Source organism: Epinephelus fuscoguttatus, linkage group LG14, assembly GCF_011397635.1.
Source record: "Epinephelus fuscoguttatus linkage group LG14, E.fuscoguttatus.final_Chr_v1".
Taxonomy (NCBI): Eukaryota; Metazoa; Chordata; class Actinopteri; order Perciformes; family Serranidae; genus Epinephelus; species Epinephelus fuscoguttatus.
Genome location: NC_064765.1, coordinates 7622758 through 7638201, shown reverse-complemented (window position 1 = coordinate 7638201; position 15444 = coordinate 7622758). Strand labels below are relative to the sequence as shown.

Sequence of the window (15444 nt, the reverse complement as noted above, 5' to 3'; positions counted from 1 at the left end):
CCTCGTTAAAAGACGGTAAATAATTACCAGTTGAGACAGAGTGACCCCAAGCGAAGAATGTCACCACCCACCAACAACCAGCTGCTGGTCTAAAAGAAGGAAGCTTAATTTGGTCTGAACATTTGTTTTGTGATGCTATTTAGTTAGCAAGTTAGCACGTGGTGGAGGGGTTCAAACTAGGGCTGCAACTGAAGATTATTTGGCTTCTCCACTCATCTGATGATTATTTTTTTGATTGAGGGTCAAGTTTATTAAATGTAAAAAACAAAATTATGAAAAAAAATACACAGAGATACACAGTTTACTCTCATATATGACAAAAAACTTCCCTTCATAAGTGAGAAGCTAAACCAGAGAATATTTGACATTTTTTGCATGAAGAATAACTGAATCTGTTAATCAGTTGATTCCTCGCTAAGTCCCACCCCCAGATGCAGACTGGCCAATCATAGTGTAGCATCGGGCCACCCAACAACACGGCTGACTCTAATGCCATCATTTCAGATTTCCTTCATTTTCAGGCTGGTTTCGTGGATTTGGAGCTAAATGTTGTGCCTGGGGCATGTCGTGTATTAATGATACTCGTTACTTGGAGAGGTTGGAAAAAGATATACGTTTCTTCCCTGTTCCAAAACCAAAATCAAACCCTGAAAGTGTAGGGTTAGCTAGCTAGCTACTGAAGATACAGCCTACTGAATGTATACACATGCTGCCTTTGCTTTTTAATGATTATAACTCTGTGATGCCACAGAGCTGGTTCAATATCAGCAAAGTTTCCCTTTATATTCATTGTCTTGTGTGGCGATCAGCAGTGATGTGGTGGTTCACTTTTACACTGTGATCTGTAGCCTATAGTTCGGCTTTAGCTTCTAACTATCTTTGTCTTTTGAACCTGTTGTTGCTGCTGAGTCAGTTTGACATCCTGGATATATCCTTCAAACACAGACTGTACACCCCTCTGTCTGCTTCTCTCTGGAATCACTGTTTCACTTCTCCAATAATATGATAATATTTCTTCAGGGAGTGCAGTTAGTTACAGTGTGGGCTCCATGCTTACTTCGACAGCTTGTCGGACCATCGCAAAGGGGCGGGGCTTAGTGAAGGGTCATTTATCAAACAAGTTGCTGATAATTTTCTGTAGACCAACTAATCGACTAATTGTTGCAGTTTGATGTCAAATCTTTGAAAAACCTTTTTCACTTGCAAATGTGGGAGGCACAATCTGATGAATCTGACAAACTCTATCAGGTTTGATCCACTAAGTGGGTCCAAAACTTGATTCAGATTTTAAAACGTGCTATTTAACCCCAGCCCTTCTCAAACTGACTGTGCTCACACCCACAGATTTGAATCCGACCACCAGAGGAGCCTAATGCTGACTTTCCTCCTCTGTTGCCTTCCTCATGCAGACATGGAGGCTCAGAATCCGCCGAAGGGTTTCCAGGACCCGCTCTCTGCAGCGGCACAAGAGAACAAGAGGCCGTCAGCGGTCTCTCCGAACAGACCGGCTGCACTGGAGGCATCGAGCACCAGGGACAGTCCAGTCCCGAGTATGAATCGACAGGCCGCAGATGGCAGCGAGGACACGGAGAAGCCTGCAGATTACGACAAGAATGATGCCACAGACAGCTCCTCCACCTGGAGCCCCGAGGTACTGCAGCTTGTCAAGCACGCACTCTAAGCTGTTCCTGTTTGTGCTTAAGATAATCAATTTAAACTCCCCCAACCTTTAAGTGGTTTGCCGATCACACTTTCTCATATAAAATCATCCAATGAAATCACACACCTACCAAAAGAAAAGAATAGGTGTGTGTGTACAGATGAGAGGTCTTCATGAGTTTGAAAATGTATACCTTAACTAGAAAGGACACATCTTACCTGAACCCAGAATATGGACGTGTCTATTCATAAAAGACCTGGGGCGTCCCTATTGATCAGTGGTATAATACCTACCATAAACTAGAAGACTGTAAACACTGGTCCATTGGATGGTCGTTATACTCTTGTCCGAGGACATTCTCATTTGTTGGACAGTTGCTACTGTTACTTTAAAAAGACAGTGTGTCCACCAAATCGAAAAATGCAGTTGTTGTTCAGCACCTCTGTGATCGTTAGTCTTTATGGTATTTGTCCAGCCCCTCCTCCACTGTGATTGGACGGCTGGTGACGGTGACAGGTGCAGCATTTCACCCAAAGTTAAACATTTTCCAGCTTTCATTTTTAATCTGAAAACTCACTGATAATTACAGAAGACATTCAGCATCGGATTTTATTGCCCTGGATTTATTTTAGTCTCCAAAAAGTCACTGATGTTCAACGCTTGATTATGAAGCTTCTGAAGGGAATAGGATCACATCAGAGCTCTTGTTGGAGGCTAACGGCTAACGTTAGGCATGCAGCGCTGCAGAGACGTTGCATTTGACATCCCAGAGTTACCTTCCATGGTGTATCCACCTTATTTTCAAACACGGAAGTAAATAGCGATCAACTTCCGGTTTTTTGTGCGTGACTTCCGGTTAGCCTCTTTCCCTCATGCTTTCCCTTACCGGAGCTAACGGTGCAAGCTATGTTTTTTTCAATTTTTAGTTGTTTATGTTAGTCAATCAGTTAGTTAGTTAGTCTGTGTATTTTGTATAGATAACTGTGCCCACGTTTCCGATATAACGGAAATTTATTACTTCTAAACGCGAATAACTCGCACGTCAGTCATAAACTATGAACCAAAAAAGCACAATCTATCCCGAGTGAGACAAACTGCTTGATCCCCATCTCCAGTGTACCAGCAGAGAACCTGCAGAACCGAATCAGCGAAAAAACACACCGGGCTACACAGCCTCTCTACCTGAGCAGCTGAAGCTGCGGCTCGCACCCTCGACACACAGACAGTGCTTCTGCATGCCAGCCAAACGTGCGCGCAACTGTGAGAAATAAATATGTGAGGTGTACGCTGCTTTTCTATCTTTTTTCCCTTTTCTTTCTTTCTTTCTTTCTTTCCTTCTGTCGGCGACATACACTCCTAACACAGGACGGGTTGTTTTAATTGACTGAGTTGATCATGAAGCCATAGTGATGCGCGGATCGTCTCTGATAGCACCTGAATCAGCATGTATGCATCAACCATCCAGCCGTTACAACATGATTGAGCTAGCAAAGCAGTTTTGTGTTGCTATGTGTGGTATTTATTCAGTTTTGGGAAATCACGATGTCTAGAAAGCCTCAGTGGCTGCAGCTGACAGGGACAGCTAACGTTAACACTAGCAGCAAAGCTAACGTCAGGATCGTCATCCGTTAAAAGCCTCCCGTTGTCGGACACGACATGAAACTACTCCAATTAGCTCAATCATGTTGTAACTAAGACATCCGCTGGAATTTTTTTTTTTTTTTTTTCACGGGCCACTTTGTGAATTTAGTGAGTTATTACAGACACGGCTAATGGCTAACAGCTAACGGTTAGCCCAGCTAATCTACGATAACCATGTTATTAATTACACACAGAGAAAATACTAATGTTTGTTCAGTCATTGTGTTTATAGACTTTACAAACATCAGATTAGTCTAAACGGTGATATAGTGACGTGAAAAATGTGATATATACGTATATATAGGTAAACTCAGCAAGGTAAACAACAAGGCGATTCCCATTTACACAGTGGTAAGAGTGCTGGACTGGAAGTGTCACACAAAAAAATGGAAGCTGGCTGCGTTCTGTTTTGCCTCCGTGTTTCTGTGAAAAATAAGGTGGATACTGTATATAGACAGTGCAGGCAGTGCGGATGCCCTGGGGCCCGTGGGGTGGAGTGGCACGATTGCCACCTGGAAATACGCCTGTGTTTTAATTTGAATTTCATTAGCACACAGGATGTGATAAAAACAAGTATATAAAAATAAACGTGGCAGGGATTGAGCAGGAGAGGTGAGAAACCTGAAGGGGCTCATGGTGAAACCCTCCCCTCTAGAATTTCAAATCTATTCTAAAGAAATAGCATTTCTCTCCTGCAACTAAGGGGTATCGGAAAATCGGAATGATTGCCAACCCTATGGATAAGTACCTCATACCACCTAACTTCAAAAAAAATCAGAACTATCCCTTTAATCTTAGCTACAAAGCTCTGATTGTTTGACAGCTACACCAGATAAAACAACCTTTTCCCAATGATTTCCACGTCAAACCAGTGAGGAGTGTGTTCATGTAGGACCCCATTGCGTATATCAATAAAACCAGTAAGAAGCTAGTCGAAAAGTCAAGTTATTTTCAGTGATTTTATTTCTGTTTTAATTCTACAAGTGTACACATTACCTCACACTGAGACCTCACACATTACCTCACACTGAGACCTCGCAAACTTAACAACAAATCTCGAGAAAACTTCAACATTCCACACTTTCTCAGCTCACAATACCCAGCAAATAAATATATAAATAACCAAGGCAGGGATTACCTAACGGGGTCAGTGAGCTGACCATAGCCCTGCTGTTACCCATCATGCTTGGCAGAGGTATCATCATCATCATCATTCAGCTGTGAGAGGATTATCACTCTGCCGTGTTATCCTCTCAGGTTCATTTCGGAAGAAACAAACCAAACACGGCTCACTGAGGCCTCGAGGTTTTGTATAAATAGTTGATATCTCCTTCGCTCTCCACGCTGCGTTGGCTAACAAACAGAAAGTCATGAATAATAAGCACCCTGTGTGTGTGTGTGTGTGTGTGTGTGTGTGTGTAAACAAAGTGTGATAAATATGTGCATACATCTACTTAACATGTATTTCTGTGTGTTTGTACATGTAGGAGAGTGAGAATGTAGAATCTAACAACCTCTCAGTCACTGAATCACACTTGGAAATTGGGAGCAATCTGTGCAGTAAACACCTCCCACACACACACACAGGGCTGATACTGACATCTAGAAACGTTTCATAAATAACGAATGAGTTTGGATCAGTGGAGCTACAGAAAACCGGGGAGAGCCATGTTGTAGCAGTTTATTTATACAGTTATATAACAGCCCTGCCCCTGCTAATGCTAAAGCTAGTAATACTACTGCTGCTAATAATAATACCACTACCTCAACAAGTAGTGCTATTAAAATGCTGCTGTAATCACAATTACTGTTACTAATTACAGAGTAACATCAGAGCAAACACGTCTGAAAGCACTGCTAAAATTAGCACATATTCAGTCTTTTTTTTTTTAAACCTGATTTTTTCCTAGATGCAAAACATGCCAAAACACACTGGCAGGAAACGCCACGTGCAAAAAAATATGCCCCTATTACTTTTAGCGTACAACCCCGACAAGACACACACCAGCGCTCCAGAATGCACCACCCTGTGTCACTATACGCTGGGTCGGGCCAGGCCGGGTTCGTATAACAAATGCTATGTCATGCTTTGCTCAGTTCAGGTTCAGCCAACTTTTGACATGCTGCTGTGTTGTGCTATGACCTATTCAAGTGCTGGAATTTGTTATTTGCGTGACAACGCCTGAACGCAACACAGGCCAATTGTTGAATTTCAGGCAGGAGGCGGTAAATATTCAGACTGAACTAATGAAAATGGAGGAAGCTAGATAAAACTTGCTATCAGGCTCGGGCTCCTGTTGGGCTCGGGGTGGGTTCAGACTTAAAAATCATAAAGTCGGGTTCGGTCAGGAAAATGTGTCCTGAGCCACACTCTACTATACGCCACCGTCCTATTTCCAGCTGTGCTGCTCCTGGAATTAAAAGCCTGTTTCCCCCACTCGCTCTCTGCTTGTACCATAGCAGCTCCTTTTCTCTGCTTCTATGGCAGCTCGACTCCTCTCTATTTACCGCTGATGCAAAGAGAACTCTGTTTCTGTTGCCATGTCTCGTGTGTGACAAAGAATGGATGAGGAGAGACTTGTTGAGGTCAAGAAATGTTCCAAGTGAAACGATACACAATCCCGTCATTATAAAGACAATGGACGAAAAGATAATGCCTGGCGAGTAATATCTCTGGAGATCGGCTCTTCAGGTGAGAAAATCAAGTTTAAATGGGGGCTGTCCGCACATCATTTTAAGCCTATGCAGAGAACATACAGGTCTGTCAGTAAACGTAATAACTTTGCGTGATGGTCTGTTGACGAGCTGCAGCGCGACGCATCCAGTGTGTGTTTAATGGCCCATTAAGTGTGTACACATACAAAGAATATGACCCTGTTGTTGCTCTCAATGTACAAACACAGAAATAGGCATACAAATAAAATAAGGACAACGAAGTTGAACAGGTAAACATAAACACAAACACATGATAACACAAACTGTGTTATCATGTGACTTCTGTGGATCCTGACTAAACCTTTTATATTTTGTATTCAGGACTTTTACTTGGAGTCTTTTATAGTTATGTAAGGCAAGGCAAGGCAAGGCAAGTTTATTTGTAGAGCACAATTCGTACACAAAGTAATTCAAAGTGCTTTACAGAACAAGAAAATGCATTAAAATCACAATACAAAATAAAAACATAAATAATCATTATAAAATGAACTTTAAAAGAGAAGAGTGCAGATAAGATCTTTTCAGTCATATACACAGTGAAATAGAGCTGTTTTGAGCCTAGATTTGAACATTGTCAGAGTAGAGGCCTGTCTCACATCTTCAGAAAGACTTCCAGATTTTAGCTGCATAAAACTGGAATCCTGTATAAAGAAATCTTTTCACTACTAGGAGTAATATTTAGTACCTCTCTTACTCCTTGCAGAGGAAGAAGTAGTAAACATTTATCAGGTGAGCGTCTGTGTTTTTCTTCTTCATGTGTCGACCTCCTGACCTGCACATTCAATAGACACGAGCAGCGGCTCTGTGATTATCTTATCTCTCTCTGCCGTTGCCATGTCGACGGCGACACTCAGCCCCGCTCTGTCAACACTCGACAACAATTGATGTTGTGTTGGCTGACTGTACGGGAAGCGGAGACTGGCTGCGTAGAGAAGAAGAAGAGGAGGAGGTTTATTTCTCCTTTGTGACAGGATTTCTGCTCAGTTTGTGTCTCTGAACATTTGAGAAGAGGTTTCTCAGAACCATTCGTGATTGTGAGTCTTAATCATCGACTAATAGTTTATTTTTACGTTTACAAAATAATCAGAAATCAGCTCATTTCACTCTGAACGAGCTGCTTTGCCAATTATTGATATACTTTTGTCTGTTTTTGGGTTTTTTTGTCCCCAACAAACTCATTTCTTTTAAACAAATTGAAACATGTATCATTAGTAACACTTATTTTACCCATTACCAAGCACACAGAAGTTTTTCCATAATTTTTCAAGAATCAAGTGCAATTTTTCTTGATTCTAGTGCAGCAGTCTGACATTTTTATTCATGTATTGAATCGAAAAATGAGTGTATTAATCGTTGGGTAAAAGACAAAGATTAAAGAGCAAAAAAATACATACAATATGATTATCAGCAATAATTTAATAAAAGGTGAAAGGACTTTTTACTGTAGATATTCACGTGTGAGGTGGACATAAGTAGTGCAACATTAAATGCAAAATATACAGTTATATAGCATAGCAAAGACGCTAATCTTGAAAGAATCAACTGTGTAATGTACAGTAAGGTGCAAATGTTTTAAAATCACCTTTTAAATCTGCAAGATGAGTGTTTGATACACAACAGACATATAATATATATTTGGGTTACCCTGAAGTCATTTCCTGGACCCTCAGTTTCTGAGGAACAGAATGGATCTGTTCATCCAGCTGATGCAGTTATCGTCATGCTCGGGGAATCAGGGCGGCTGGAAGCAATCAATGTCCAAATGATTCTGTGTTTGCCCTTTTTCTTCTGTTGCCTTTCTATTCATATCTCAGCTGATTGTGTGTGTAGTTATAAATAGACCGCAGCAGTGGGACTAGAGACAGTCAGTTCAAATGGGTGGTTAAAAATAAGAGTTACCAACCCTGACCACTAAAAGCTTCTCATAGAATATAAGTGCCTCTCAGCAACTCCGTCTGTGAGGACTTTGTCTTGAATTTCCTATTTATCTATTTCTTTATTCAGCATCTTTTCTCATCAGACATCACTAAGACTCCCTTCACACCTCACATCCAGATTGTATCTAGATATGAATTAACCTGACTACATTTACTCCCAGTATTAGTGTGTGTCTCTAGTGTCCACATTGAGATCTGATTGAGATCCAGTCTCTCTGTCCAGCCGACATCTCTGTCACCAAGGCAAAACACGAGTCAATCACCCATCACTGCATCCGGTTAATTAAAAAAGGGCACTGATCAGAATGCACAGCCACTGAAACGTTCCTTTTGCACACACAAAGATTTATTTTCAGACTGAAGAACTTGTAGTTTAAACAAAAAAAACGGGAGAGCAAACACACAGGTTTGAGTCAGCACTGCGGCCCCATGGGATGATGAAGAAAGAAATGGTGTTCAGGGTCTAAATACAGGTGAACATGTGGACTCAGTCAGGTATCAACGCTGAGAAAAGGGGGAGGAAAGTAAGTGAGCTAAGTGAGGAAAGAAGTGTTTTGGATGCATTTGCACCTGAACTTTGATTTGGTCAAGCACAATCCCATTCCAATCTGATCACCCAAAACACATTTTATTCCAAGGTGTTGAGGGGGTCTAAATCATGTTTGAGTCACATTATACAGTACATGCAGCTCAGTGAGCTTTTTTCCTCTTCCTTCCTTCTCAGCAAGAGCATCCTCCCCAGGATGAGGTCTCCACTCAGCCGGCCACTTCATCCCCTCGAACCCCCATCTCTAAATGTGGAGACTTGGTCCTCTCTTTGGAGTACCGGCCCGACACAGAGAAGCTGCTGGTCTCCGTGATCGCGGCCCGGGACGTCCCCGACAAGGCCCGCAGCGGCATGGACTCCTGGCAGGTGCACATGGTCCTGCTCCCCTCCAAGAAACAACGCCACAAGACGTCAGTGCAGAAAGGCTCGCTGCCACACTTCAACGAGACATTTCGCTTCTCACGCCTGGAGCCGTCAGACCTGCACATGACGGCCATCAGGTTCAGGCTGTACGCACTCGGACCTTCTCGGATGTCTCGTGAGCGGATGATGGGTGAGAAGGTGCTGCGTTTAGGTGGGCTGGACCCGGACGGAGGGACGATGGAGACGACACTGGTCATGGAGCCTCGCAGTAACCTCAAGGTGAAACGTACATCAGTATTTAGAGTGTTGTAATTCAGCCATCAGATTTGTGTAAATATCTGCTGAGTTGTTTTCCTGCTGCTCACTGTGTTTCTCTGTCTGTGTTTTGTCAGAGCGTGGACTCCCAGCTGAGCCTGTCTGCTGTGTCACAGAGCGACAGCGCCTCGTCCACTCAGTCTCTCACTCATGGCGGCGTCCCCGAGCTGCTGGTGGGTCTCACCTACAACGCCACCACAGGACGCATGTCGGTGGAGCTCATCAAGGGCAGCCACTTCAGAAACCTGGCCATCAATAGACCACCAGGTCTGCAGTGAGCCTCACACCCACAGACACTGTACACTCTGACACACAGGGAAATGTTAGCTTCACTGATACTGATATATACTTTGAGTTGATGGCATTTCGGCCGATACTTTTGTCTTACAGGAACAAATTGAAATGTATTCTTAGGAGCAGGAACAGAATTGTGAGCAGGACATTTTACAGTTGAAATGAACTTGTCAGTGTTTTCAGTGTAAGGCGGACACAGTTTCTAAATGAACCTAAAACTTTCTTTGGTGTTCCTGTAATGCACAGTTTAGTGGTGCAGTGTTTGGTTTGTCCGGTCTGGGCTACTGTAGAAGCATGGCAATCTCAGTAGACGAGGAGCTGCTCACTGTGTAGATATGAGCGGCTCATTCTAAGGTAATGAAAACACAGTCGTTCTTATTTTCGGATGATTATTCACCAAAGAAAACGTACTTATTATGTTTCATTTCTGCCAACATATCTCCCTAAATCAAACCTTTTGGTACATCGGAGTTTCACTGATCTTGTATAGTGTCTATTTTTATTCCCACTCTTATTTTACATATGTTACTTCTACATATTTATTTTTAAACTTTTCTCTCTACATACACAAATTAAAGAACCCTCTCCTAAGTTTCAGTGACAGGGAAAAACGAGTTAACATTTGATTACCAACATGACAGAAAAAGAATCAACAAACATCAATATTTTTCGTTCCTTCTTCCTCTCTCTCCTCACCCCTCCTCCCCTCTGGTCCAGACACCTATGGGCGTCTGACTCTGCTAAACTCGGTCGGGCAGGAGATCTCTCGCTGTAAGACATCAGTGCGTCGCGGCCAGCCCAACCCTGTCTACAAGGAGACCTTCGTCTTCCAGGTGGCGCTGTTCCAGCTGTCAGACGTCACGCTGCTGGTCTCCATCTACAACCGCCGCAGCATGAAGCGCAAGGAGATGGTGGGCTGGGTCGCTCTGGGCCAGAACAGCAGCGGCGAAGAGGAGCAGCTCCACTGGCAGGACATGAAGGAGAGTCGAGGACAGCAGGTTTGCCGCTGGCATGTCCTGCTGGAGGCATAACGCCACCACAATATAGGATTTTTTTTTTTTTTCAAAGAGAAAGGGAGTTTATTTTTGCGCTGGAGTTCTTGAGGAATGATTGATTTGATGTGCGGACAGGATGATGCATGTGGTTTCAAACGCGATGGATTCAAGGACGTAGCTTTCTCAGAGCACGCTCTCCAGTATCGTCACATCAACATCAAACCTGGCTGGTTATTTGGTGTCAACTTGAGGAACAAATTCCTCTGCTTTTGGAGGCCGACACAAGTTTAAAAGCGGATGTTTCTGTTGGTGAATAAAGAATTAAATAACTGAATAATAACTGAAAGAAGAAAGCCTTCAGCAAGGCTACATGACAAATAGAGGAATAAGTCATCGAAAATATTTCTTTGGATATTAAAACTTTATAAATTCTTTCAGAATTTCACTTCTCCTTCTCAATAAAAAAATATTTGGAGAAGATCCGTCGACCTCCAAGAGGAGCTGAGAATTTATCCTTCACTTCTAGCTTTTTATTTGCTAAAGCAGCTCAGTTGTGAGAAGAGGAAGCTGCAGTTTAGTTTTTCTAGTGAAATGCTGTGTTAGAAAGTACATACAAATTAGAGGTGTGTGCGTGTGTGTGTGCGTGTGTGACTTGTTATTTCTAAATCTTGCTGTTCTTTTACTGGCTGGCAAATCAATGGAGATGCCAATGAAACTGCACAGCGAGATGATCAGTTCTGAGCTGATGGAGACAGGAAACAGAGAGATGCAACGTTGTGAAAAACTGAAAATATCTTTGTCAGAAACACGGCAGGTTTGTCTCAAACTGAGCACAAATAAGGTGAAGGTGGTGGGTTTTATGTGACGATCGACAAGAATCAATCAGAAGTCCAGGAAGTAATCAATACATTCATTCATTACAAAGCACTCATCTGTCCACATAATCACCTTCCTAACCACCATAGTTTGCTCCATAAACTGTCCCCAGAGCTCTTATCTGGGCTTCAACTCACAAATTAGTGATTAATCAACTCATAATTTTCAAACTAAGTCAACTAATGTACCAAAAAAAACAGAGTGGAAACGCAGAAAATCAACCTAAAAAATATTGCAAAAGGTTTTTACGTTTGGCTGAGGTGAAAAAATTGTATTGATAAAAGCAGAATGTGAAAAATTGCCATGGAAGGAATATTTCTAATTACTTTTATTTGTGTTATGTTGAACCAACGAAGAGAACTTTGTTGCAAATGTTCTTGCTTGCCTCTGGTTAATGGAGAAAAAATTAAGAAAATAAATTTAAGAAAATACTTGATTATTTAAAGTGAACGAATTGGTGATGGTGATGAATTAAAACTGTGTTTAACAACTGCAACACTACATCAAAACGTCTGTTCACGAACTCTTAAACAACTTGTACAACATAATCAAAGCCTTATTTATCCAGTGGTATACTCAGTACTTCCCAAAAATGCATTTTGGCTAAAAACTGTTTAAAACACTTCTGCATCAACAGTCATATGCATCTGAAAGAGAAACTTATCTGCGCTCTAAACAGTGATTTTACCTCACTTATCACAGAAGCTCAGCTGCTGCCTCGATCAGAGTGTTTGTGTCACAAATTAAATGGCACTAGTTTAAAAAAAAAAAAAACAAAAACAACTTTTTATTGTTGCCAGGCAACCACCCCATCACGTCCTTACTCTAGTCTCGCCACCAGACAGTCAGAGATCTCCGCCTTCTGATAGTCTGGGTTTAACGCACCGGAGAAAACGGCCGGCAACAAAGCAACGCCTCTTGCACTTTTGAAAAGTACACGCCCTCCCGGAAATGTGCACTCCCCCTTTTCTCATCCGCAAGGACATAAACACACAGCGAGCTTGAAAATGGATGCAGAGAGATTTAACTCTGTTTTATTAAACGTGTGCTCAGTCCACAAGATTGTGGAAATGAAGGACTTACAGCGACTTTGTTTAAAACTTTTAACGCAGTCAGACTATGTTTATGAGCACAGCGAGCCACCGAAGGACCGCCCTGCAGATTTACTATTGGTTCTGCAACGTAGGGAGTTTTTTTAAACTCTGAAATTGTATCCGCCCATCTAAACACAAAATCAGGGAGAAAGTCATCAGTCTTTAGTTAAGCAAAGCGTCTAAAGACTGACTTGTGAGTCTAGTCCTTACACTAACCTTCCCTTGTAATCAATCTACCATTATTTTTTTTCTCATGTTAATTAGTATCTAGTTCCTAAAGTGTTGAGGCAGAGGGTACTTGCTGTACTTGCTGTGTGGGTACATGAGACCCTAATAAAGAGGGTGGATCACAGGGAGTACCACCAGTTGGTCCAGGAGCTTCTCCTTCATGATGGCCGTATGCAGGCACATATCAAAAGGCTGTATAACTTTGGGTATCCAGCAACTGCTACCACCAGTTTCTCCTCCATTGTTTACTAACTGTAAACTTGTTGTCGTGACCACCACAGAAGGCCCGCCTCTCAAATCATCCAATAGGACAATGGGAAGAAAGATGATGAAGGAGATGACGTGGGGCGTTATTCGGCTTTGAGTTTAAGTTTTTTCAACCAGAGGAGTTCAGAGTGCCAGCTGCAGAGAGCGTAGAAACACGAGGCGCATCACAATGCAAAAAGCTTAATTCTCACTTAAACAATTACAAAAAGGCGCCTCCAGCTGCTAAAACACTTTCTCTGTGATCAGGGCCTTAAAGAGGTAAATCAACTGCTTTTGCCAGTGGACTCTGACAAGTATTGAGCATACGACTGGATAAGTGAGACTTGGATTATACTGAACAAGTTCTGTGAGAGTTTGTAAACAGATGTTTTTATTTAGTTTTGCTATTTTGAACCCGAACCCCAATGACTTTCAAGAATTTTGTTCGTTTTTGGATTCTTTTTTAACCAGAGGCAAGCGAGAAAATTCAGCATAACACTAACCATTTAGTGGTAAAATATTTCTTTAAACATCCTCCGAAGAGGCAAAAACATGAGATTTGTATGGAGTGACGAAGAGACTATAACCTTCCTCACATTAAAAACATGAGATAAGCACAATCGTCATATTTACATGAAGTTTTCCCGCTTGGTTTCCTATGATTTCAGCTTTCCTTCTGATGATGTCATCTCCTTGTGCCCTCTTGTTTTACACCTGACTGGAGAATTAGCTCCACCAACAGTTTATCACTAACTCCTAATATTCTCATTAACAGTAGTGGATGGAAATGTGCATAAACTCACATGTTTTTTGTTCTACATTTGGATGGAAACCTCACTGGTGTTCATGTTGCCACTGCAGGATGACATCACCATAAAATACTTAGTGAGGAAACAAACAAGAGTAGAAGTGAAGATGCTTTATGATTCAAGTGGAGGAGGAAGGCGTCTCATTCATATTCAGCACTCATTCATATTCTGACACATGTGGTACTACAGGCAGGAAGTAGCAGCAGCTGGAGACTCTTAACCCGTTGGGATGAGAGCATCTCTTCCCTCGTTGACGCTGAATGATGTTATTTGGCCTTGGCTCCATCTCCTTCACAGGGCAAAGCTCATTTCAACACCCATCAACGCTGAGCTGAAAAGCGGCTTTAAATATCTCACTGCAGCTGTTAATAACATGCAGTGAATTACCCTGGAAGTGTGTGTTTTTTTCCCCCAGTACACTCGCTCTGTGGTCTAATTGGTAGTTACAGCTGTAGGATTGTACAGTGTGATGACGGTAATGCCGCTACTAATGCTCATCCCCTTCCAGTCTGAGCATCATTGAGTCATAAGGCATCAGTTCAGCCCAGAGGGGAGGATTATATTTGTTTGTGTAGACAGATACTGTAGCTCCAAACCCCCTCGAGGCTGGGCTGGGGCGGGGGGTTCACACACCGACAGCAGGAGATGTGTTTATTTGAGCGTTTGTTTTCTTCAGTCAGGTGACAACAGTGCTCTCTTTAGAAATGATGAACTGCAGCTGGTTTTGAAAACTGTCATCGGAAGAAGAAAGTGACTAAAAAATACATGATTTCATGGGTTTATGGAGATGACAGTCTGTAATTATGTTTTGAAAATGAAGCATAACAAAAAAACTGAAAGGCTGATGTTCATATTCAAATTCTTCATGTGAATGAAAGGGTTAGTTCACCCAAATCACAAAAGAAAGCCTGTCCCCACACATCCGTAACAGGCATTGAGCAATCGAGTTATTTTAAAAGACGCCATCCCAACACAAAAGACATGAATGCAATTTTGGTTTTGCTGCGAAAAGCACTAAATTATATAGAAAAATGTCACAGGACCTTGTATTTCCAGAATTTAATGCTGGTATTTTTCATAATCCTCAGACCAAACAAACATAAAAATGCTTTCCGTTGTATATAATCGAAGTTTTTAATATTACACAAAGTAAAATATTAAAATTTAAGACCATATCTTTTATGGCTGCACCAAAGTCTAAATGTCTTGTGCATCATTTTATGCACGTCCCCAAAGTTCAGACATATTTGATATCTTTTAATATTGGGATTTCCACTAAAATTAAGAATTCACTCTTATTGGTTTGGACAGTTTATTTCAACAAATATTGCTACTTTCACCCTTGCTTCCTAGAGACAGTAGTCATTTTTCTAGGGCTGCCTCCGACTAAGAATTTTCCTAGCTGACCAATAGTAGTCATCAAGGTCCATTAGTCGACTGGTTGCCCGCATGTTTACGATATGAATGTAATGATTAAATGATATATTTTGGTGGTTTGAGTTGAAGGTGTGAGAAAGAATAGCATCAGTAACATTGTTAACACTGTGCTACATTACAGAGAAATACAAAACCGTACTCATGAACCTTCATTAATATAGGCCTATATTTTATCTCCAAGTGCACGTCACACACTGAGTGAGCCGCCTGTTAATGACGCTGTGGGCTAATGGGCATGTAGCTACTTCCATGTTTCAGATGATACCTCACATTTATAGTCGACCAGT

At 41.8% G+C, this 15444-nt stretch overlaps 1 protein-coding gene across 2 annotated transcripts in view; it reads left to right on the top strand.

The window, feature by feature from the left end:
• Window positions 1–10511, top strand: part of syt16 (synaptotagmin XVI) — a 52428-nt gene extending 41917 nt beyond the window's left edge. For both annotated transcript variants that reach the window (XM_049596715.1, XM_049596714.1), the window contains exons 4-7: window positions 1410–1651; window positions 8678–9142; window positions 9256–9445; window positions 10190–10511. In XM_049596715.1, the coding sequence (XP_049452672.1) occupies window positions 1410–1651; window positions 8678–9142; window positions 9256–9445; window positions 10190–10503 (1211 nt within the window). In that variant the 3' untranslated portion in view covers window positions 10504–10511. The remainder of the gene's footprint in view (window positions 1–1409; window positions 1652–8677; window positions 9143–9255; window positions 9446–10189) is intronic.
• Window positions 10512–15444: the final 4933 nt, after the last annotated feature.